General features: G+C 35.7%; 1 protein-coding gene across 1 annotated transcript in view; it reads left to right on the top strand.

Moving 5' to 3' along the window:
- Positions 1-23,990, top strand: part of DCDC1 (doublecortin domain containing 1) — a 450,202-nt gene that overhangs the window by 253,491 nt on the left and 172,721 nt on the right. Inside the window, exons 16-18 of the mRNA XM_030918251.1 lie at positions 1,287-1,347; positions 14,447-14,581; positions 14,980-15,137. Of these exons, the coding sequence (XP_030774111.1) occupies positions 1,287-1,347; positions 14,447-14,581; positions 14,980-15,137 (354 nt within the window). The remainder of the gene's footprint in view (positions 1-1,286; positions 1,348-14,446; positions 14,582-14,979; positions 15,138-23,990) is intronic.

Genomic DNA, 23,990 nt, shown 5'->3' on the forward strand with positions numbered 1-23,990 from the left:
TGATTATTAACTCATTCTCCAGCTGCTTCTCTTTCCTCCCAAGGGAAGACACAGGGACACTAAAAGTTCTAGCATTTGAATCATGACTTGGTCTTTCTGTGACCAGCCCTCATCCAGGAGCCTTCCAAGAATCCCCTCATTAGAACAAAAGATGCTCCTATCACTGAAGGAATGTCAAGGGAGTTAGAAGCTCTGTGTCCAGAACCCAGCACAGAGACAACATATTTCTTACTATTTCTAAGTTTAAACATTTGATTTTTCATTTCCTCACTGCCCTCATATTCTAGTACATGTTTTCCAAAGTTTGGCTTATAAACCACACACATCAAAATCCCCAGAATTTTATAATTGGAATAACTTGAAACACCTGTTAATGTAGATTTGATGGGGGCGGGGGCGTCCAGACCTTCAGAATCGAAACTCTGAGGTTAGGATTCTAGAGACCTACACTGTTACTAAGCACCCATTTCAACATGCCTATGAATTCTTCATATTCTTTTATACAGACTGGATGTAGGCTAAAGACTAATGTGTACTGAACTACTTTTGGATGGCTGCCTTTACATTCTCTGCCCAGATCACATAGCACCTTGCTTTAGAATAGAATAGAGCATTACCTGACACCTCTTATACTCAACCTTTGATGTTTCTGTCAAAACTCAAAGGCAGTAGGAAAAGTCTTGTTTAACATCTGTTACACTTAATTTAATTCATTTTTGTTCTATCTTTGTAAGATTTCTAAATATTAATGAATACATGATTAGTTAAATTAGACATAATTAGCTTCATCACATTTTAGTTTTTTCTTACTCAGACTTAGCTGAGAAAATACATATTCCCTGACAAAATTCTCTAGCTGTTTCAGAATTAGGCACCTGAGGTTCCTAATTTTCCATGGTATCTTTTTTCTTACTATCCTCTTGATCTTTATACTTAATTAAGTTGCTTTCTTTGTCTCATAGAGGATCTTTTTTTTTGTAGGCAGAACTTTCCATAATATTATGATTGATTGTATTTGTTCTCTAAAACTTTTGATCACTGTTGCTACTGGTAACACACACACGCACACACATACCCCACTTAGGGTACCAGAGCATTATAAGAGAGAAATTGGTTGTCTTAGGGAAGGCTTTAGCTGCTGAGATAAAAGTAATAGTGGCAGAATCTTTGGTAGCATGTGGGCAGTCCTCCTGCCAGGCTATCTGGAAAATGATCATTTTATTTAAAACCTACAAGTGTTTCTGTGGAGAAAAGATGTCAATCTCTAAATTACATTTTCATTACAGACGTAGTGGAGATGAATCTCAGAAGTGGGTGTTTGGAACTGATGGTTGCATTTATTCAAAGGTAAGGACTTTGTAAGCCACAGCTTTTATGCCTGAGTTTTTCTATTCCCAGATTCTTATAAAATGTACTGTCTATTGTTCGAAGCAAGAAATGCTTTTTCTGCATATATGACTTCACTCTGTACCTAGAAATTTAGAATTTAACTTAACTCAATAATTTCCTTTAACTTTTTTTTTAATTTTAAAACACACATTTTCTAAAGTCAAAAATAATTTTTCTTAATTCGTTGCTATAATATGACCCAGCATTTTAGGGCATCAGTTTTCTTCTACATTGAAATGAAGAATTTGGTACTTTGGAAAACTGCCAATATCTACTACCATTGAACATGTCTAGACAGCCCAGCAATTCCCCTGTTAGTCATATGCCAACAAATGATCATATGCTTACATATATTAAGGAAACAATATTTAATAAAATGTTAATAGCAATACTAATTCTAGTAGCTTCAGAGTTGTGATTACTCAAATGGATGTCAGCAGTAGAAGGGATAAATAAATTGTATTTTACACTGTGTATTCATTGGAATACTATATGGCAGGGTTGGCAAATGTTTTTCTGAAGAGCCAGACACTGAATATTTTGGGGTTTATGGGCCATATAATCTCTATCTCAACTTCTCCACCTTGCCTTTTTAGTGCAAAACAACCATAGAAAATATGTTAATGAATGGATGTGTCTGCATTTCAATAAAACTTTATTTACAGAAACAGATCAAGGTCTGTTCCTCATTTCTAAGGTTTCATCAGAATGGCCTTTACTGTCTATATTTCTACTAACGTTCTCATTCCCAACCACTTGATTAATCTCTAAGAAGCTTTAGAGTTTCCCAAGGTGGCAGATGAGAGGCTTCTCCAGCATTCCTCACCCACTTGGAAGAAGCAAAACAGTGTGTAGAGATTCATACTGTGAAGTTTTATCCAAGAAGGAAAACAGCTCAACAGACAAGCAAAAGAAAACTTAGATGCTGGGAAAGAGAAGGTGGTTAGGCAGCCTGCTTTGTGAGGTCTAGCTGAAAATGGCGAGTGAATCCCCAATATGGGAGAGGGAGAGTGAGTGTCTCTATGATCTACCCTCTCCCTGGAGAGCCATGTAATTCACACAGTCCAGGCCACAGAAGAGCACCTTGAGCCTCCCAAGCCCTGGATTTCACACTGGGACACTGTGTGAGAAAGAATGACACTGGAAAGTATATCACCCGCTTTCCTAGACATGGACACCAATAAGAGGATCTGAAAAGCAATAGAGAAATCTGAACATAAATCCAGGATTGATGAGAAATGTATCAAGGACATATATATCTCCAAACAAGCAGCAGTTGGGCATGGTGACTCATACCTGTAATTCTAGCACTGTGGGAGGCCAAGGCAGGATTGCTTGAGCCCAGGAGTTTGAGGCCAGCATGGGCAACATGGCAAGATCCCATCTCTAAAAAATTTAAAAATTAGCCAGTCCTGGTGGTGCATGCCTGTGATCCCAGCTACTCAGGAGGCTAAGGTGGGAGAATTGCTTGAGCCCAGGAGGTCAAGGCTGCAGTGAGCTGTGTTCAGGCCATTGCACTCCAGACTGGGTAACAAAGTGAGATCTTGCCTCAAAATATAAAAATTAAATTAAATAAACAAACAGAACATCTGGAAATAAAATTTTCATTGAAAGAATTACAAAATACATTTGAGAGCTTCAGCAATGGACTAGATCAAGCAGAAGAAAGAATCTCAGAACTTAAACTCAGATCTTTGGAATTAATCCAGTCAAACAAACAAACAAAAAAAGAATAAAAGAATAAAAAAGAATGAATGAGGCTGGGTGTGGTGGCTTATGCCTGTACTCCCAGCACTTTGGGAGGCTGAGGCAGGTGGATCACCTGAGGTTGGGAGTTTGAGACCAGTCTGAGCAACATGGAGAAACCCTATCTCTACTAAAAATACAAAATTAGCCAGGCGTGGTAGCACATGCCTGTAATCCCAGCTACTGGGGAGGCTGAGGCAGGAGAATCACTTGAACCCGGGAGGTGGCGGTTGTGGTGAGTCAAGATTGTGCCATTGCACTCCAGCCTGGGCAACAAGAGTGAAACTCTGTCTCAAAAAAAAAAAAAAATGAATGGGCCAGGCATGGTGGTTCACACCTGTAATCCAAGAGTCCCCGACAGGGGACTAATGTCTAGAATTTACAAGGAACTCAGCAGCAACATAAGCCAAAACAGATAACTCCATTAAAAAGTGGGCAAAGGGCATGATAGACATTTTTCAAAAGAAGACATACAAATGGCCAACAAGAGTGTAAAAAATGCTTAACATCACTAATCATCAGAAAAATGCAAAATTAAAATCAAAACAAGATACATGTTACACTAGTTAGAATGGCTGTTATGAAAAAGACAAAAATAACATATTAACTGGGATGCAAAGAAAAGGGATCACTTATACACTCTTGGTGGAAATGCAAATTATTATAGTGCAACCTCTGTGGGAAGCAGTATGGAGATTTCTCAAAGAACTTAAGATAGAACTACTATTTCGTCCAACAATCCCACTACTGGATATCTACCCAAAGGAAGAGAAATCATTGTATCAAAAAGACACATGCACTCATATGTTTATCACAGTACTATTCACAATAGCAAAGATATGGAATCAACCTAAGGTTCTATCAGTGAACAAATAGATAAAGAAAATGTGGTATATATACACAGTGGAATACCATTCAGCTGTTAAAAAGAATGAAATAATATATTTTGCTGCAACGTGGATACAACTGACAGAGACCATTAAGTGATACAACTCATAAAAAGAAAGACAAAAGCCATATGTTCTCACTTATAGGTAGAAGCTAAATAATGTGTACACATGGACATAGAGTGTAGACTGGTAGATATTGGAGACTCAGAAGGGTTGGAGGATGGATAATGAGAAATTACTTAATGGATGCACTAAAAGCCCAGACTTCACCACTATGCGATATAGCCATGTAACAAAATTGCACTTGTGCTCCTTAAATGTATACAAATAATAATAATAATAATAATAATAAAGATTTAGGCTCTGTCTACAGCTCTTCACTTCAGAGTCGTCACCTGAATCACCCTTTATGATCCATTTATGGTAATATAGGCTTTGTCAATCCTGCTCTTTCAAACTCTCACAGCCTCTGTTCATTACCTAGTTCCAAAGCTGCTTCCACGTTTTTAAGTATTTGTTATAACAACACCCTACTTCTGGGTGTCAGTTTGTCTCATTTGTGCTACTGTAACAAAATGCCACAGACTGGGTAATTTATAAACAATAGAAATTTATTTCTCACACTTCTGAAGACTGGGGAGTCCAAGACCAAAATGCCAATAAATTTGGTGTCTGGTGAGGGCTGCTGTCTGCCTTGTTGCTACATCCTCTGGAGGGACAAGTGCCATATTCTTCCATGGTAGAAGGGACAGAAAGGATTGAACAAACTCCCTTGAGCCCCTCTACAAAGGCCCTACCTAATTCTATCCATGAGAGGTCTGCCGTATGACTCAATCACTTCATAAAGGCCCTACCTCTTAATACTATCATATTGGCAATTAAGTTTCAACATATGACTTTTGGGGGACACATTCAGACCACAGCAAATGACTTTTGTGTGGAGTGTCACCAGCTAAGCACTACCCTATGGACAGCTTCCCGTAACTCCAAAGTCAGTTTACAATGAATCCTACTGGTGCCACCTCTCAGTGACTTCTTTGACATCCAGTGAGACATGACTGTGCCCTCTCTGATGTGAACTGGATCTCAGCCATGAGTCAGGCATCTTTCTATACCTTCCATTTCCCCTATACCTGCCATTCTTATATTCTCTAGTGTTCTCTTTAACTATTACTAGCCACTCCAATCTGCTGTTACTAATGGTTTATGTTCAACTTTCCCTCTTTGAGCACTATGTAGTTTGTATCTCCTTACTGGACCCTGACTGATAAGCATGGTCATTTTATTTCTCTACTGTTCTAGAATTACATCACAACTTGCAACATTTTAGAAATTTAGAGTTTTATACAATTTAAATATAAAAATGTATTATAATAACATTTCCTTCCCTGAATAGTTATTTGTTGGTACACCAGCGAAAATTTCAACCCATTTATTAACCCAACCCAAACTATTTACCTCTAATTCTGTTCATAGAAGGGAGTTTGACACATCAATGAAATGTCAAAGCTTTTTAAGGATTATCTTTACTAACTTTGCTCAAGAGTTCACTCCAACTTTCCTTTTACTCATCCCTCATACCATTTATAATCTTCACCATATTCCTGAGCCAGAGTGAGGCTCTAGGTAGATGAAGAAGGAGTCTTATACTTCTTGGTAAAAATTAAAAGTAGAATTTTTAGACAATACCAAAACCTCTCTCCGGCTGTTTGGCTTGTGCCTGCACATAATTATGAAACATACATGAACACAGTTGACTCATATTACTCAAGAACATAATTCCATCCTATCCAAATCTCACTCTTTCCATCAACACACATAGAAGAGCAGAATCAAGTTTTAAGTGTACTTGCTCATTTTCTTTCCCCAAAGTTAGGTGCCTACGTATCCACTGCTGCTCAGCTACTCTTTTTACCTTTCTTTTTCTCTCATTTTACAATTTTTAAATTGCTCCCAACAATACTATCGCTGATTATCAAATGATGCATACTTTTATGCTTCAAACACAAATTATTTTCAAGAAGGTTTTGTTTCTAAAACTTAATTCCCAAACACAATCACTGATGTTTTTACAATAGCTACTCTAAATTCCCAAAGCAAAACTATTTATTAATGAGGCATTTCATTCTTTTAGAGGTTTAGAAATTTTGATTAGCTCTAAATTTAGTCATATTCAAAACTATTTCCATCTAGTTAAGGATAAAATGGAGTATAATTTGATAATTATTTGCAGCTGGATCATAAATGGAGCTCATGTTATTTATTTTATAAAAAGGCAGAATTACTGCTTTAGGATATTAATAACTAATCTTGGCTCCAACACTTATTAGCTGTGTGGCCTTAGACAAGTCATTTAACCTTTTTAAGCTTCAAATTCTTCTTCTGGAAAATGGAACTATTAATACTAGCATTTTAAGTATTTGGCACAGATCCTGGCCTTTAACAGCAAATTGATAATTTGTAGCTAATAATGATAATAATAATGAACAAGCTTAAATATATTTATTCCTTTTTGTTGTATTGTTTTTACTTGGATAAGTCTTTTGTGTTGTTTTAAAAGTTGACTATTCCTCTATTCCTTTACAAAAAGTTAGTAAAACTATATCACTTCCTTTATACAATTCATAGTTTCAGCTAAATTAAAGATTTAAACATGGAACCATAAAATAGAAGAAAACGTGGATTAAACATCTAACCCAGTGTAATAGTGAGTAGACATCTTCATAAGCACATCTTCATAAGTATGCAAACAAAGGGAGAATCCATACAGGGAAAAACTAATTACTTGAGTACAAAAATATTTAAAAATTCCTAAATCTAAAATAATTAAGCAAAAATAAGTAAGAGAATATGAAAAGTGGGGAAAATCTTTGCAACATGAACATCAGAGAATGAGATAATACTCAATATATAATAAACCTGATATAGGCATAGAAAACAATATATACTTCAATGCAAAAATGGGCAGAGGACTTTAAAAGGAAATACATGACAGGAGAAAAATTACAAGAGCCAAACTAAATAAAAATTTCAGCCTCGCTAGATATAAAATAACTGTAAAACAATGAGATGGTATTTTCTTCCATTTAACATTAGGAAGATGTAAAACTAGGAATATCCAATGTTGATAAAGATACAAGAAAACTAACACTCATTGCATGTGTCAGGTATCTATTGCTTTATTTTTTAATTGTGTAACAAATTACTTCAAAGCATAGTAACTTAAAACAGCAAATATTTATTATCTCGTAGTTTTGGTAGGTCAGGAACCTGGAGTGACTTACCTGGGTAGTTCTAACTCAAAGTTACTTATGAGACTAACTCAGGTTGCAAACATCTGAGGCTTGACTAAGGCTGGAAGTTCTGCTTCTAAGCATTCTTAACTTTGCTGTAGCCCAGAGGCATTAGTTCCTCTGCCACGTGGGCCTGTACAACATGAACTAGACAACCAAAAGAGTGAGAGAGAACAAAAGAACAAAATGGAAGCTGAAGTGCCCCTTATAACCTCATCTCGGAAGTGGCATCCACCACTTCTGCCAAATTATTTGAATCACATAGTGGAAGAGGAAATGCCCAAAAGGTAGGGCCATGATGTGGCTGAATACTCTGCTAGCCATTACAGAAGCAAAGACCACAAGTATAACAACAACAAAAATGCAGTAATGGGCTTTGCTTCCTGGAGTTGACAGTATGGGAGGGGACTACACACAGGTATTAATATAAGGAAGCAGGGAACTTTGGGGACCATCAAAGAGGTTGGTTGAAATGGGACTTATGTGATTAGAGATGTGTTTTGTTAAAATTTATCTTCTGATGTAAAAAATGGGTTAGAATGTGAAGAATGCATTATCAGCCAAAGAGCTGATAGATTTAGAAAATAATAAGGGCTTAAGATATTAGAGGTCAGTTTAGGGTGATGCACTGGTGAAGTTGAAGGGAGGAAAAGTTGAAAGGAGGAAAAATTGAAAGATTAGGTTGTTGACTTCCTAGAAGAAAAATTTGAGTTTCAGATTTTGGAGGAAGGAGTTGTCTGTACTGGTGGTCTGATGACTGAACCTGTGGATGCCTTGTTGGAGGTCAGGATCACCTGGTCTTATAGTAGATAACACTGAATAGCTGTGATATTAAAGTATTAGAGTAGATATTACCTGGGGAAGGAAGGTTTTAGGATGACTCCAAAGGGAAAGTTCCAGGAAAATTTGTAAATGTCTCCAAATGCATGATGGGAGGATGAATAATAGCTCTGGTCACTTTGTGTTATTTATATATGTCTGCCACCTTTGCCAAACTTTCAACTCCAGGAAGCAAAGCCCATTGCTGCATTTTTGTCATTGTTGTACTTTTGGTCTCTGCTTCTGCAGTGTCTAGCAGAATGTTCAGCCACATCCTGGCCCTACCTTTTGGTCACCTCCTCTTCCATTTCACTGGATGTATTATATGTTGAAGTTTCCCATATTCCAGGTACATCATCCTTCTATTATTAGGGGAATGTACCTCAGAAATGAACTAACATAAAATGTCTTTACTTCTATTAGAGGATGAAACAACCATAAGATGAAGCTACCATAACAATATAAGGGATTTACAATTGCCAGAATTTGAGCCGTACTGCTGATACTTACAGACTTGAAATGTGTCTACTGTTTGTTTTGCTTTTTATAAGTTGATTCTTTTAATATTCTGATACTGTGGAACATATTTGGTGTTGTTTTCTCTCATATTGAAAACATAGTGGTCTTTGGGCTGAATTTGGGCTTTGATGTTTTTAGCAGAACCAATATAAACAGTCTACTTCTCCATTACCCATCACATTATTTTCAGTTGAATTGTCTTAAATGTACTTAAGACAGTAAGAACTGACTTAAGAAAACAAAAAGTAGGCCGGGCGCGGTGGCTCAAACCTGTAATCCCAGCCCTTTGGGAGGCCGAGACGGGCGGATCACGAGGTCGGGAGATCGAGACCATCCCGGCGAACACGGTGAAACCCCGTCTCTACTAAAAAAATACAAAAAACTAGCTGGGCGAGGTGGCGGGCGCCTGTAGTCCCAGCTACTTGGGAGGCTGAGGCAGGAGAATGGTGTAAACCCGGGAGGCGGAGCTTGCAGTGAGCCGAGATTGTGCCACTGCACTCCAGCCTGGGCCACAGAGCAAGACTCTGTCTCAAAAAAAAAAAAAAAAAAGAAAACAAAAAGTAGCATAATGCAATAAAGATGAATAAAATGAAAGGTACAATGTAAATCCTAATTTTTTTGGATTAAACTTCTTTTTGCTAATGTTTTGGATTAGCTTAGTGATTCAAAAATCTCTTTCCAAAATTATCTGAATAGTATGTGCAATAATATAACTATTTTCAATTCTTTTTTAAGTATTAATTTTTATAAAAATAATGTGATAAAAATTAATATTAGAAAAAATACATTAATGAGAAAAGTCTCTTCTTCTCAAACTTTATTCCCATTTCCCAGAGTTATTCACTAACAGCATGCTTTTTGTATATTCCCCAAAATTATTACACATATATTTGCATGTGTAAAATAGTTCTCATTTAAGTAATAAAAGGGATACATGTTAGTTTTGAAAAAAAAATCCAATAATTCAGAACTGAATAAAATGTTAAGCAAAAGTAACTCTTGAACTATTCCTCCAATATTATTGTTGATAGTGTATCATTCTTGATTAGAGACACATACCCACCCCCAGACAAAATTATACACATTACTTTGTGATATACTTTTTCCCACTTGATAAGATATGTATTGCGGCCATCTTTTCATACTGACATCCACATCTATGCCGTCTTTTAAAATTTTCCTGGTAATGTACATTTAGGCAAATATTAGCAATGCTGTAATGGACATCTTTGTAATATGTATATGTTTGTTAAATCAAAGAGAATACACATTTAAAATTTTACACATTTAATGCTTATGGTGATAGATATTCCAGTTACACCGATTTGATCATTACACATTATATACAGGTATCAAATATCACATGTGCCCCCAAAATATGTACAACTAATATATGTCAGGACATAAAAAGAAAAATAATTGCATAGTTAATACACTCATTGATTAATTCAACAAAGATTTGGTTTATTATGCTTTTAATTTGCATTAAAAAATCTCTTCTTGACATTTTCTGGATCCCTTTTCTCTTCTTTTTCTTTGCTTGTTTAAAGCTATACTTTATATACTGTTTTAATTGAAAAATTTCTTGCATTAAAATAGATTTCTTGAAAATTCACCTATTTAAAGTTTAGGTGTTTAATGTTTTTCAGTATATTCACAGAGTTGTGCATCCGTCACCACAATCTAATTTTAAAATGTTTTTGTTCTCCCTAAAATACATCTTGGACTTCACATCTATTCCTCCACCTCTGTCTGCCCCCATCCCCATCCTTTATAGATTTGCCCATTGTGGCCATTTCATATAAATGGACTCATATAATATGTGGCCTACTGTGCTTGATTTTTTTTCACTTAGCATAATGTTTTCTGAGTTAATTCACATTGTAGCATGCTTTAGTAGTTCATTGCTTTTTGTTGCCAAATAATATTCCATTGTATGGAAACATCATACTTTTAATGCATTTATCAGTTAATGGCATTTTATTTGTTTCTACTATTTTGGCTACTTTGAATAATGCTGCATGAACATTGGTATGGAAGTTTTTGTGTGTATGTATGTTTTCATTTTTCACAGGTATATAACTGGAGTGGAATTGCTGGGCCATATGAAAACTCCACATTTAACATTTTGAGGACTAGCCAAGCTGTTTCCCCTTCACGTTCTTGCCAACTCTTGTTATTCTCTGTCATTTTGATTTTGTTATTCTTTGTCATCCTAGTGGGTAAAATGTATTATCTTATTGAGGTTTTGATTTGTATTTTTCTGATCACCAGTGATGTTGATTATCTTTTCTTAGCAAATTGTTTATCTTCTTTGGGGAAATGTCTACTCTGATACTTTGCTTGTATTTTCATTGGGTTATTTGTCTTTTCATTAGTGAGTATAAGAGTTCTTTATATATTCCAGATACACATCCCTTATCTTACGTATAATCTGAAAATATTTTGTCTCATTCTGTAGTTTTTTTTTTTTTTTTTTTTACTTTCTTCACAGCATTGTTTGCAACACAATTTTTTAGTAGTACAACTTGTTTTTCTTTTGCCACTTGTGCTTTTGTTGGAACCCCTTACGTTAAAATAAGACTTTATTTTTTAGAGCAGTTTTAGATTCACAGCAAAATTAAGCGTAAAGTAAGACAGTTCCCATATACCCTTTACCCCCACAAATGCACATCCTCCCCTAGTATCTTCATCTTGCACCAGAGTGGTACATTTGTTATAATTGGTGAACCTACACTGACACATCATTACCAAAGTCTACAGTTTACATTAGGGCTCACTTTTGGTGCTGCACATTCTATGGGTTTGAACTAATGTGTAATGACATGTAACCACCATTATAGTATTATACAGAATAGTTTAACCGCCCTGAAAACCCTCTGTGCTCCACCTATTCAGTCCTCACTGGCAACCACTGATCTTTTTACTGTTTCCATAGTTGTAGCCTTTTCATATTGACTCTTGCACTTAGTAATATGCATTTAAGGTTTTGGAATGCCTCACATTTTAAACATGCATGTTTACATTACATCTTCTTACAAAGTTTAAAGTTATTTAGTATCTATTTTTCCAGAACAATGTAAGGACCTTAGTGCCGTTTATCTGCTGAACATTCCCTCATGATTTTTGTTTTTTAGAATTACTCCACACTTTAAAAAGTGCAGTAAGGAGTTTATATTATAATTGAAGCAGCATATTTAGGCTTGACAGACTATTAATCAAGCTGGATGACACTGATGTGTTGCGGGAAGTCAGGAACCCCGAACAGAGGGACTAGCTAGAGCCATGGCAGAGGAACATGAATTGTGAAAATTTCATGGACATTTATCAGCTCCCAAATAATACTTTCATAATTTATTATGCCTGTCTTTACTTTAATCTCTTAATCCTGTTTTCTTCATAAGCTGAGGATGTACGTCACCTCAGGACCACTGTGATAATTGTGTTAACTGTACAACTTGATTGTAAAACACGTGTGTTCGAACAATATGAAATCAGTGCACCTTGAAAAAGAACAGAATAACAGCGATTTTTAGGGAACAAGGGAAGACAACCATAAGGTCTGACTGCCTGTGGGGTTGGGCAAAAATAGCCATATTTTTCTTCTTGCAGAGAGCCTATAAATGGATGTGCAAGTAGGAGAGATATCGATAAATTCTTTTTTTTTTTTTTTTTGAGACAGAGTCTCGCTCTGTCGCCCAGGCTGGAGTGCAGTGGTGCGATCTCCGCTCACTGCAAGCTCCGCCTCCCGGGTTTACGCCATTCTCCTGCCTCAGCCTCCCGAGTAGCTGGGACTACAGGTGCCCGCCACCATGCCTGGCTAGTTTTTCGTATTTTTTAGTAGAGACGGGGTTTCACCATGTTAGCCAGGATGGTCTCGATCTCCTGACCTTGTGATCCACCCGTCTCCGCCTCCCAAAGTGCTGGGATTACAGGCTTGAGCCACTGTGTCCGGCTGATAAATTCTTTTCCTAGCAAGGAATATTAATATTAACACCCTGGGAAAGGAATGCATTCCTTGGGGGAGGTGTGTAAACGGCTGCTGTGGGAGTGTCTGTCTTATGCAGTTGAGATAAGGACTAAAATACTCCCTGGTCTCCTGCAGTACCCTCAGGCTTGTTAGGGTAGGGAAAAACTCTGCCCTGGTAAATTTGTGGTCAGACCGGTTATCTGCTCTTGAACCCTGTTGTCTGTTGTTTAAGATGTTTATCAAGACAATATGTGCACAGCTGAACATAGACCCTTATCAGTAGTTCTGCTTTGCCTTTGTCCTGTTCCCTCAGAAGCATGTGATCTTTGTTCTGCTTTTTGCCCTTTGAAGCATGTGATCTTTGCACCTACTCCCTATTTTACACCCCCTCCCCTTTTGAAGCCCTTAATAAAAAACTTGCTGGTTTGAGCCTCAGGTGGGCATCACAGTCCTACCGCTATGTGATGTCACCCCCGGCGGCCCAGCTGTAGAATTCCTGTCTTTGTACTCTTTCTCTTTATTTCTTAGCCAGCCAACACTTATGGAAAATAGAAAGAACCTACATTGAAATACTGGGGGTGGGTTCCCCTGATACTGAAGCATGTTGCTTACATTCCCTGTGTCTGCTTCCTCATCTTTAAAATGGGCACAATAATAGTACCCATTGCAAAGTGCTGTTGCAAGGATTAAAATGCAAATTTGTTGTTATGTGGGAAATTACTTCCATGCAAGGGTAGCCTCCAAGTTATTACTTGGTAAGCTAGGCTGGAGCTCATGGTACACAAAAGTGCACAGAACAAATTAAAATATTCACATCATGACTTATTAAATCAATTTAAAACATAAAACAAAACGTAAGGAAAGAGAGATGGGCCAGATTAACGTAATCAAAATATTACACAAGTGGGTTGAAGGGTCATATTAGCCTGAATCTGGTATACAGTATTTACATATCCCCCCTTTATACTACATTACTCTTTCCTGCTGCTGGTGTAGTTACAAGAACCGGAATGAAAACTTGACCTGGGAGCCCAACAAATAAAAGATGCCTGGGACAATGACACACACTTGTTCCATGAGGGCTGTGTGTGAGTTACTTGACCAGTAGCCATGCTCCCCAGTTAGCCTGATGAGCAGTGATGGATTTTATCCTTCATAAGATCCCAAATGAGAGCCAGCAATGGGTGGCTAATTAAAGACCTCATGATTATCGTGAGCCTCATGTGCTTCATTTGTATTTAGTATCTAATAAATATTTTTTGCTTTGTTGGTTATTTATTGAGTCATGAATATTAAATGTCTATTTTGTCTTTCGAGCCTTTTCTATGTTCATAGACATATGCTCTACTTTGTGTCTGACATTTCTCAGGTTACTATCTTATCTATGCTTAATGCAGCTGTTTCATTCATTCAATTTGTTTTCTTGTCTTCTAGAGCAGAATTGAATACTTCCAAACAATACAGCAACTACACAATTACATATATGTGTTGTGTATACAATAATACCTTGTATATAGAAATAACTCAATAAATTTAGCTATTATTATTAATGTATAAGATTGTTTTACTGTTTTAATCTTATCTAAGGGCAAAAATCAGCTATCTAGCTAAACTTAATCAGATTAAACAACTATTTAGAAATGTTAATGTTAAAGTCATTTCACTTGATTTTGTTATGAAGTTGATAATAAAGTACAAAGTTTATTAGCCAGACCTTTTTATTTTTAATCTAGTTTATCCTCCCCTCTTTCCAGTTGGATGGATTTTTGGCTACTGTTTATAAGGCTGATACTACCTGTTATTTTTTTCGTTTCTTACAGGCTTATCCTCAGTTTGTTCTGACCTACCTAGAGGAGCTAAATGCACAAGTAGATGTGACCCAGACAGAATATCACATTCACCATGGTGCCTGGACCACAGCTCATCAGGAACATGGCAGAAACTTAGCAGAAGAGGTCAGTGTAGTGAGCCAGAAGCAAGACAGACATAGCTCTCTAAAATGTATTTTGAAAACAGAAAAAATGTTCAAGTTGTTTTTGGGAGGCAAGAACAAATTAATAATAATTAATATTAATAATTAATGTTATGGATAGTTTAAACTAATACACATAATATAGTATATGCACATTTATATTTATATAAACATATATGTTTATATAAACATTGTATTAAACAGATGGTGATACCCTTTTTTCTTGGGATTGCCTTCTTTTGGCCACGTACAAAGGACTTATGTGTTGTAGAAACACTGAAGGAACTATGAAAACTGCAGTGTTATATTTTTGGTATGTACAGTTTAGATATTTCCACTCAATGAAAATTAGCTACTTTATTCCTATATTTCATTTATTAGGTTCTGCAAGGAAGAGCCAGCAACCCTGGTCTGAAGCAACTGCCAGAACCCTCAGACACCCATTTAATGCCAGAAGGTTCTCTTGAGGAGATAGGGCAGCTGACAGTAGCACTGGTGAGGAAACTGGAAGAGAAACATCCTAAGGCTTCTGCTCAGAGGTAAGGTACTGACAGAACTGAGCTTTATTGCTCAATGACATTCGATGTTTTCCTTCAGTTTCATGTAAGATTGATTTCTTGAAGATTATTGAAATATCTCAAAAGCCCGTTGGCTTTCAAGCGTAGTAGTTTTTGGGTCACATTTGATGAAGAAAGGTGACATTTATGTGTATTTTGTTGAAGATTGATGTACTGTATGTTATTGTTTATTATTATACTTAGGATGGGTTGCTGTCCTGGGATTTCACTAAAATACTCTGAAATAACTATCATTAACATAATTAAGCTAAGGCACTACAGACCATATATCCAATTGTTAAAATACCAAGATATGTTGAAGAAGACTATTCCATGGGCAATCCTTTTTATTTTCCATGAGAATATTATATTTGGACTCAAGGTTAAGTGCACAAAAGATGGTCTTAACCAGTGATAACAAATCAACCCTATTTCCCTTCCTAGACTAAAAATAACATCATAGATATTGCTAACCAATTGAAAAATTATCCTTGGTTAAGAAATGGAAACAATTTCTCTGATCCTTTTTATTTAATTGGAAACTGAAGTTCATTATTATTATTTTGTTGGGGTTGATGTTGCAAATCATAAACTGACTTTATAAATTGCAATTTTAATCTAAAACTGTTTGAAATTACTGTTAACTGAAATACTCTTAAAGGAGTAATATAATTCTTACTGTATTCACTAAAGTTTAAGGAAATTCCTAAATTTATTTTATTTCATTAATTTATTTATTTATTGTAAAAATGGGGCCTAGCTATATTGCCCAGGCTGGTCTTGAACTCCTGGCCTCAAGCAATCCTCCCACTTCGCTCTCCTAAAGTGATGGGATTATCAGCATGAGCCACCACACCCAGCCTTCCTAAATTTAAATACATGAACTGTAGACAGAAATGTCACTTGCATGAAAAGAGACAAAAAACTTTTATTTCAATTAAAAGCTATTTTATATTACTAAATTACATATTCCACCTGGAATTTTGACAGGAGGGGAACTTTTTTCTGATAGATAGCAAAAGTGACTCTCCCAATTTATTATTTATTTATTATTTAAACATCAAGTCTTTTGTACTTGTTGTTTTGAAGATAGAAGACAAAGTAACAAATTTAGTACCTTGCTGTATCATAATATGGGGTGTCAGAACAGTACGGAAATTTAGGTTCCAGGTATTCTTTTTCCTGCTAGTTATTTTTCAATCACATACAAGATTCTCAACTCCCTGATGCTCCATCTACAACAGGACCATAGGCTGAGCAGCCATATAGCCAAGCCCCTCTCCACTATTCTCCCATCACTAGAATATAAGTCCCTTGGGGTAAGTCCTTGTCTGATGTTTTCATCTAAAATGGGAACTCGTAATACTGGTTACGAGTTATGGGAACACTTGGGAACTCGTAATACTGCTCTATGAGGCTGGTTCTGACCTCTCTAGACTTATTTGGCAGCCATTTCTACTCAGCCATTTTTGAGGGAATGCTGGCGCTTGTCATTATCTTGGGATCTTCTTATCTTGGGTTTTCATCCTTATCCTGGGCTCTACTCAAGAAAGAGGCACAGTTTACTTCTCCTCTCAGATTCCTGAAACATATATGGGGTTTGTGTATTTGCCCCATGCTGTACCTGGCCCTCATGATAACTCACCTGCTTTGCCTGTTTCACCCTTCTCATACTTAAAAATATTTTCTCTAAGGGTATAGGGCACTGGGTAGCTTAGGGATTTGGCTTTTGCATTCTGTTGTTGCTTCTTCCCTGAGGCAATGCAATCTGATGACTGCGCTTTGGAAGAAAGGAATATAGTATTAGAAAAAGTGAGGCCAAAGAAGACAGGGCAGTTAATGTCAGCTGCCATACCACAATACCTGTCTGAGGTTGTTAGAATTAAGTGAGATGTCTTTAAGTTTCCAGAAAAGTAGTAAGCATTCAAGTGTTAGTTGTGAAAACAAGCAGAGATAGAAAAGAATTTTTAAAAGGGACTTTACTTAGATTTATGCTTTTTTAGTCAATAGGAATTGACTAGTAAATCTGTTTGGGATTTGATTTCATAAGAAATCTTCCGGAGGCCGTTTCTTAGTGAGCATTCCTCAGGGTTTATGTGATAGGCTCCAGCAACTCTTCCTGCCTTCTTCTTCTTCTTCTTTTTTTTTTTCTTAAGGCGGAGATTTATCTACATTCTTCCCCCTCTGCCTCCACAATTTACCACAGTAGATGTAATTTCAGTTTCTTTACCTCTTAAAACACACACACACACTCACACACAATCTAAAATAATCACTCAAAAGTAGGCATAGAAGTGTGCTTCTATCCTTGCTTCAATAAAATAAGTTATGTGTACATTGAATTCTAAGTTTGGTCCAAAGTAAAGTAAATGCCATATTCTGGCATTAAGTGTCTGGAATGTGTTTGTTTACATTAGTTTATCCGAAAGAGTCCTTTACCCTTATTTAAATGGAGTAGGGGGTGGAGAAGGACTGGGACAGCCAACAAAGCATGCTGACCCAGCTTGTCACCCAGTGACCTGTGAGAAGGAAATAATGAACTGTGAGTAGCTGTCATCTTAACTGTTTCTGACAGTTTGCCTTTGGGCACATCTGTGTTAGTTGCATTGGAAAGGCCTTTGTTCTTTTCCCACTAGTGACTTTGTGGAGTGCTGAGGGGTTTGCTAGCTACTGTACTCCTAACCAGCTCTTCCTTCCCAGGGAAGCGAGCAGCTGCCAGGGATCGCACTGACATTTCTCATCATGACTCAACTTGGCATGGACTTCATTCTTTTAAAAGAAAACATAGATTTAAAAGCCATTTGATTTTTTTTCAATTAAAATGTACTTTAATATCTCATGAGCTTTGGAACTAATAAAAAAGCAATTTATAAAGATAAATTTAGTATTATCCTAATTTTATATAGACAAATAACTCACCAAATGGGCTGGTGGTTTGAAGAAAATAAAACAAATTATTGAAAGTTTTTACTGCTTTTAAAAATATTTAGTTATTTTCCAAATTTTAATAATTAAATGTTTGCGTTAGGACAAAAATCAATACAAGTTATGAAAAGCATTTTAAATGTAGACACTTGATACTTTGCTATTAAGAATATGGACTAAAACTGATAATTGTCATGTTACATTTTGTTTCACATTTTCCACTGATATTTTAAAAATAAACTTTTATCTAAAAATATAAACTTTAAAATATTGCAGTATTTAAATTTTAAAGTCTATCTTGTACATAAAATTATTGTAATCACTAGGAGATATGATTTGATAAGAAACAGGTGTTTATGTCCCTCGGTTTTCTGAAGTATAACTACCATTTCAATGGTAACAAAGGCAGGACATTTTGAATAATGCATATCATGCCCTAAGATAATTTTTTACATGAAAATCAAAGCTTCATTTATGAAATATAATTCCTGAGTCAGTTTTAAAGCCTTATTTACATTTTTACAATTGCTGTAAAGTCAGTTCTTCTGCTATAATTATGTCTAGCTACAATTGGCATGAAATAAAATTGAGCGTTTGGTTCTCAATTTATTATGTTTACCATTTTAGGAAAATATAAATTCAAACTCTACTGCATTGGTCAATTTTTATAAGGCCCTTTTTTCCCCTGATAAAATAGAAGAAATGAAGCTTGAAAGAAGTGACATGCTTTTTTCTTATTCAAGGTTCTTTTCTCTTAGTAACAGATTTGAGATGCACTAGCTAAAGGAACTATTATAGTCTCCTGCTTTTCAAAGAAAGGCAAATCAATAGCAATGAGAAACTCTTTAAGCAGACAAATAATGATCATGTCTATATAATTATAAATTGTAAAAACCCACATATTCAAAATTGAATTACATTCTAATTTTCTTGAGTATACAGTAGCATAAGAGTACTATATTAAATCATTTATGTAGCTTTGCATATAGTTGGTGTTAATTTGTAACTATCTTATTTGCTTTGAACTTTCTCCTCCTTCTGTTAAGTAAATATTAACACAATTTTTGTAGAGCTAGTGAACTCACAGGTCAGTTTTGACAACATTCAGACTGTCTTTATAAGAAAAGTGAATTGTTTAAATTGTCACAGCTCCATTTCTTATTTCTAGAACTATTACAAATAAAGGTAAATGTTAATATAATAATTGCTTTTGATAGTCACTAAATCCAATTATACTTTCTAGGAATAAAATCCCATGTTTTATTACATTATTTTTCTTAGCTATTGAAGATACTCAGCTTTAAGCATTTACCTTTAGCTCCTTTATGCTATATTTGGAAGTATGGCATTATATTTAAGAGCATGAAATTATTGTGTGTTTCAAGATTGTAAAGATATAATTTTGTTTTTTGATTAGAAAAGTCAAATATCCTGATATTGGCTGATACTGTTGCCTATTTAGGTTTTAGTATATTTTAAAAATTAATTCCCATATGTTGTCTGTGAATTAAAATAAAGTGAACAAATAATATAATTGCACCTGTTTCTTTGAAACAAAGTCAAAAATCAAGCATTCTAAAAGATTAGGCTTATATGTCTATAAATGTACATTAATGCAGAAATTCTCAAAGATTTTCAAGTAAGCATTTTATGATTATTTTTTGTTTTTATTTGCTGCTGTGAGGTACCCAAACCTTCAACTATGCCACATAGTTTCCATTTCAACAATGTACTATTTATTTTTCTGTTCTATTCAGTTTTGTCTATAGAACTGTTTAAGGCATGAATGCGAAGCTCTACTCTTATCTTCTTCAAACTTGTAGTCCCCAAACTAGAGTGTCTAGTATTATAATAGTGAAAATAGTAAGTAATGATTTCTGGATTGGATAATATGGATGGAAAAAAAGGAGACAGGTGGTAGAGATAATAAATTACATTTAGGTGGACTTGGATGAGACCAGAGTGCAAGCTGTCAAAATGATCTATAGATTAGCTTCCTAACTTGTCTATCTCTTTCAACCCTTGTCCTCCTACAATTTATTCTCCAGTTAAGGGCCAGAATGATCCTTTTATATTCATAAGTCAGATCATGGGAATCCTCAGTTTCAAATCTTTCAATGGCTTCTTATTTTCTCTAGAGTGAAACCAAAGTCTTTATGCTAAATATCCCACTTTACCAGTCCCATTGTGTCTCTGCCCACTGTTTCCCTCCCTTCCTCTGCTCTAGTCAACCTGGCTTCATGGCCTTTTCTGAGATACAATGCATACATGCTCATACCCTGTCATTCTCTTTCCCTGCTTTATTTTTCTTCAAGGTACTTATTGCTACCTGTCATATACATACATATTTACTGTCTGAATTGCCCAATTAGAATGTAAGCTTCACTTCAGCAGGAAGTGCTTTCTTTACATCTGTACCTCCAGGGCCAGAACATAACCAGTACATGGTAGGTACTCAATACAAAGTTGTTGAATGAATGAACAAAGAAATGAATGAAGGGGTATGATTAATGAAATTAAGAAAATGGAGAGAGCAAATAGTCTGAGCATTCACATGTACATTTCAAGACTATCCTGTCTGCCAGCCAACCATAGCCCTATGATCTACTCGTGTGTCAATCCAAAACTGAGCCCAACTATTCCAATGGCTTTCTAGCTAAGTCAATGTCATCTATATATTCTATCCTTTTTTAATGCATATATATTTATTGAGCATGTTCTATGTTCTAAACACTATTTTATGGTATCCTAGGCACTGGGGATTCAGTATGGAGAAGACAGGTACACTTTCTGGCCTCACAGAGCTGTCCCCATGCAGAGCTGTCCCCCCAGAATCTAACAGGGAAGAGAGATATTAAACAAGTCATTATGATAAAAGAGTGTAATGGGTGTCACTGTAGGGAGAAGGTAGTTCATCCTGAACACTCCTCCCTGGTGACATGCTTTTGAAGTACTACTTTGAATATTACACTCATGGACTTATAATTCTTCAGAGTTTACTCATTGCCTTAGTGAAATTAAGCATTAACTGTCAGACCCACTATACTGAAGTCTCAGGATCTCCATGTACTTGATAGACCCAAGCTGATAGTACTTGGCCCATGCTAGTTTGCTTGTCTCAAACACCCCTGTTTCCTTTTATCTACCTAAAACCTTACCCTCTGTATGGCCCATCTTCACTGATTTTTTTCTCAGCATTTCTTCTCATGATGTATACATTTAAGAATACAAATTTACTTTGAAGCATGGCTTTAGCTTCATTGCACTCATTTTACTATTTTATATTTTCATTGTCATTTCCATTGTATTATATTGTTTGATCCATGAACTCTTTAGGATATTTCTTAATTTCTAAATATATGAAATATTTCAGCTTTGTATTATTGACTTCTAGATTAATTTCACAGTGATTGGAAAACATTTTTGATATGATTTTAATTCTGATATTTGTTGAGATTTCTTTTTCTCTTTCTTTTCTTTCTCTCCTTCTCTCTCTCTCTCTCTCTCTCTTTCTCTCTCTCTCTCTTTCTTTTTTGATAGAATCTTGCTCTGTCGCCCTGGCTGGAGTGCAGTGGTGCCATCTCAGCTCACTGCAACCTCCGCCTCCCAAGTTCAAGATATTCTTGTGCCTCAGCCTCCTGAATAGCTGGATTACAGGCATGCACCACCCTGCCTGGCTAATTTTTGTGTTTTTAGTAGAGACAGAGTTTTCACCATGTTGGCCAGGCTAATCTCGTACTTCTGACCTCAGGTGATCCACCTGCCTCGGCCTCCCAAAGTACTAGAATTACAGGTATGCATCACTGCACCCAGCCTAAAATTTGTTGAGATTTCTTTATGGCCCCCCTACCATATGCACATTTTTCATAAGTGATACATGTATACTTGAGAAAAGACATATTCTGAAGTTTGGGGGTACAGTGTTCTGTACATTTTAATTAGATTAAGTTTGTTAAATGTGTTTTCAGATCTTGTATATACTTACTGATATTTTGTCTGCTTGTTACATTATTTACTGAAAGATGTATGGTGAAAATTCCCCACTAAATTGTGGATTTTTCTATTTTTCCTTTGAGTTTTATGAATTTTTCTTTTCTATAATTTGAGATTATTAGGTACATACAATTTTAGAATTGTTTTATCTTTCTGGTCAATTAAACTTTATGTTATTATAAAATACCCTTAAATGCTTTCTCCCTTTTTAAAGTTTACTATGTCTCATATTAAATATAGTGGTCCCAGCTTTTTGGTCAGTGTTTGCATGATTTATTTTGGTGTCCTTTTACTTTTAAACTTTATCTTTAATGCTGAGGGAGTGTTTTGTATGAAAAAGTATTTTTTAGTGCAGTATTACAATCTCTGTCTTTTAATTGAAGTATTTAGTCCATTTATACCAATAATGTAATTACTGGTATTTTGGAATTTAAATCTAACATGTTATTATTTGATATCTCTGTGTTCCATTTATTCTGTGTCCTGTTTTTTCTCTTTTTTGGTCTCCTCTAAAATTTATTATTGTATGTTATTTAATTTCCTTTCTCCCAATTATCTTGGTAGTTAACTTTATTTTATTATTATTTTTAGTGACTACTGTGGAGATTATACATGTTGCCTTGACTTACTAAAGCCTAATATAAATTAGTGTTTTTACCACTTCACAAACAGTTCAAGAATCTTGGAACTCTTAATCTCCATATATGCACTTTCTGTCTAAATGCTGGCGTGTTTTAGTTCTATATGTATTTTTAAATTATTTTAAAATATTTCCATAATTTATTAGGGTGCAGGTGGTATTTGGTTACTTGAATAAGTTCTTTAGTGGTGATTTGTGAGATTTTGGTGCACCTGACACCCAAGCAGTGTACACTGCACCATATTTATAGTCTTTTGTCCGTCGCCCCACTCCCATCCTTCCCCCCAAGTACCCAAAGTCCATTGTGTCATTCTTATGCCTTTGCATCATCATAGCTTAGCTCCCACGTATCAGTGAGAACATACGATGTTTGGTTTTTCCGTTCCTGAGTTACTTCACTTAGAATAATAGTCTCCAATCACATCCAGGTCACTGCGAATGCTGTTAATTCATTCCTTTTTTATGACTGAGTAATATTCCATCATATAAATATACCAAAGTTTATTTATCCATTTGTTGATTTATGGGCATTTGGGTTGGTTCCATAGTTCTGCAGTTGCAAATTGTGCTGCTATAAACATGCATGTGCAAGAATCTTTTTCATATAATGACTTCTTTTCCTCTAGGTGGATACCCAGTAGTGCGATTGCTGGATCAAATGGTAGTTCTACTTTCAGTTCTTAAGGAATCTCCACACTGTGAAAACAGTGGAAACACTATGGAAACATAGTGATTGTACTAGTTTACATTCCCACCAGCAGTGTAGAAGTGTTCCCTGTTCACTGCATCCATGCAAACATCTGTTTTTCGATTTTTTGATTATGGCCATTCTTGCAAGAGTAAGGTGGTATTGCATTGTGGTTTTGATTTGCATTTCCCTGATCATTCGTGGTGTGGAGCATTTTTTCATATGTTTGTTGACCATTTGTATGTCTTCTTTTGAGAATTGTCTGTTTAAGTCATTAGCCGACTTTGTGGTGAGATTGTTTTTTTCTTATTGATTTGAGTTTGTTGTAGATTCTGGATATTAATCTTTTGTCAGATGTATAGATTTTAAAGACTTTCTCCCACTCTGTGGGTTATCTGTTTACTCTGCTGACTGTTCCTTTTGCCTTGCAAAAGCTCTTTAGTTTAATTAAGTCACAACTATTTATCTTTGTTTTTATTGCATTTGCTTTTGGGTTCTTGGTCATGAAATCCTTGCCTAAGCCAATGTCTAGAGGGTTTTTCTAATGTTATCTTCTAGAATTTTTATAGTTTCACATCTGAGATTTAAG

Source organism: Rhinopithecus roxellana, chromosome 15 (genome assembly GCF_007565055.1).
Source record: "Rhinopithecus roxellana isolate Shanxi Qingling chromosome 15, ASM756505v1, whole genome shotgun sequence".
In the NCBI taxonomy this organism is placed as follows: domain Eukaryota; kingdom Metazoa; phylum Chordata; class Mammalia; order Primates; family Cercopithecidae; genus Rhinopithecus; species Rhinopithecus roxellana.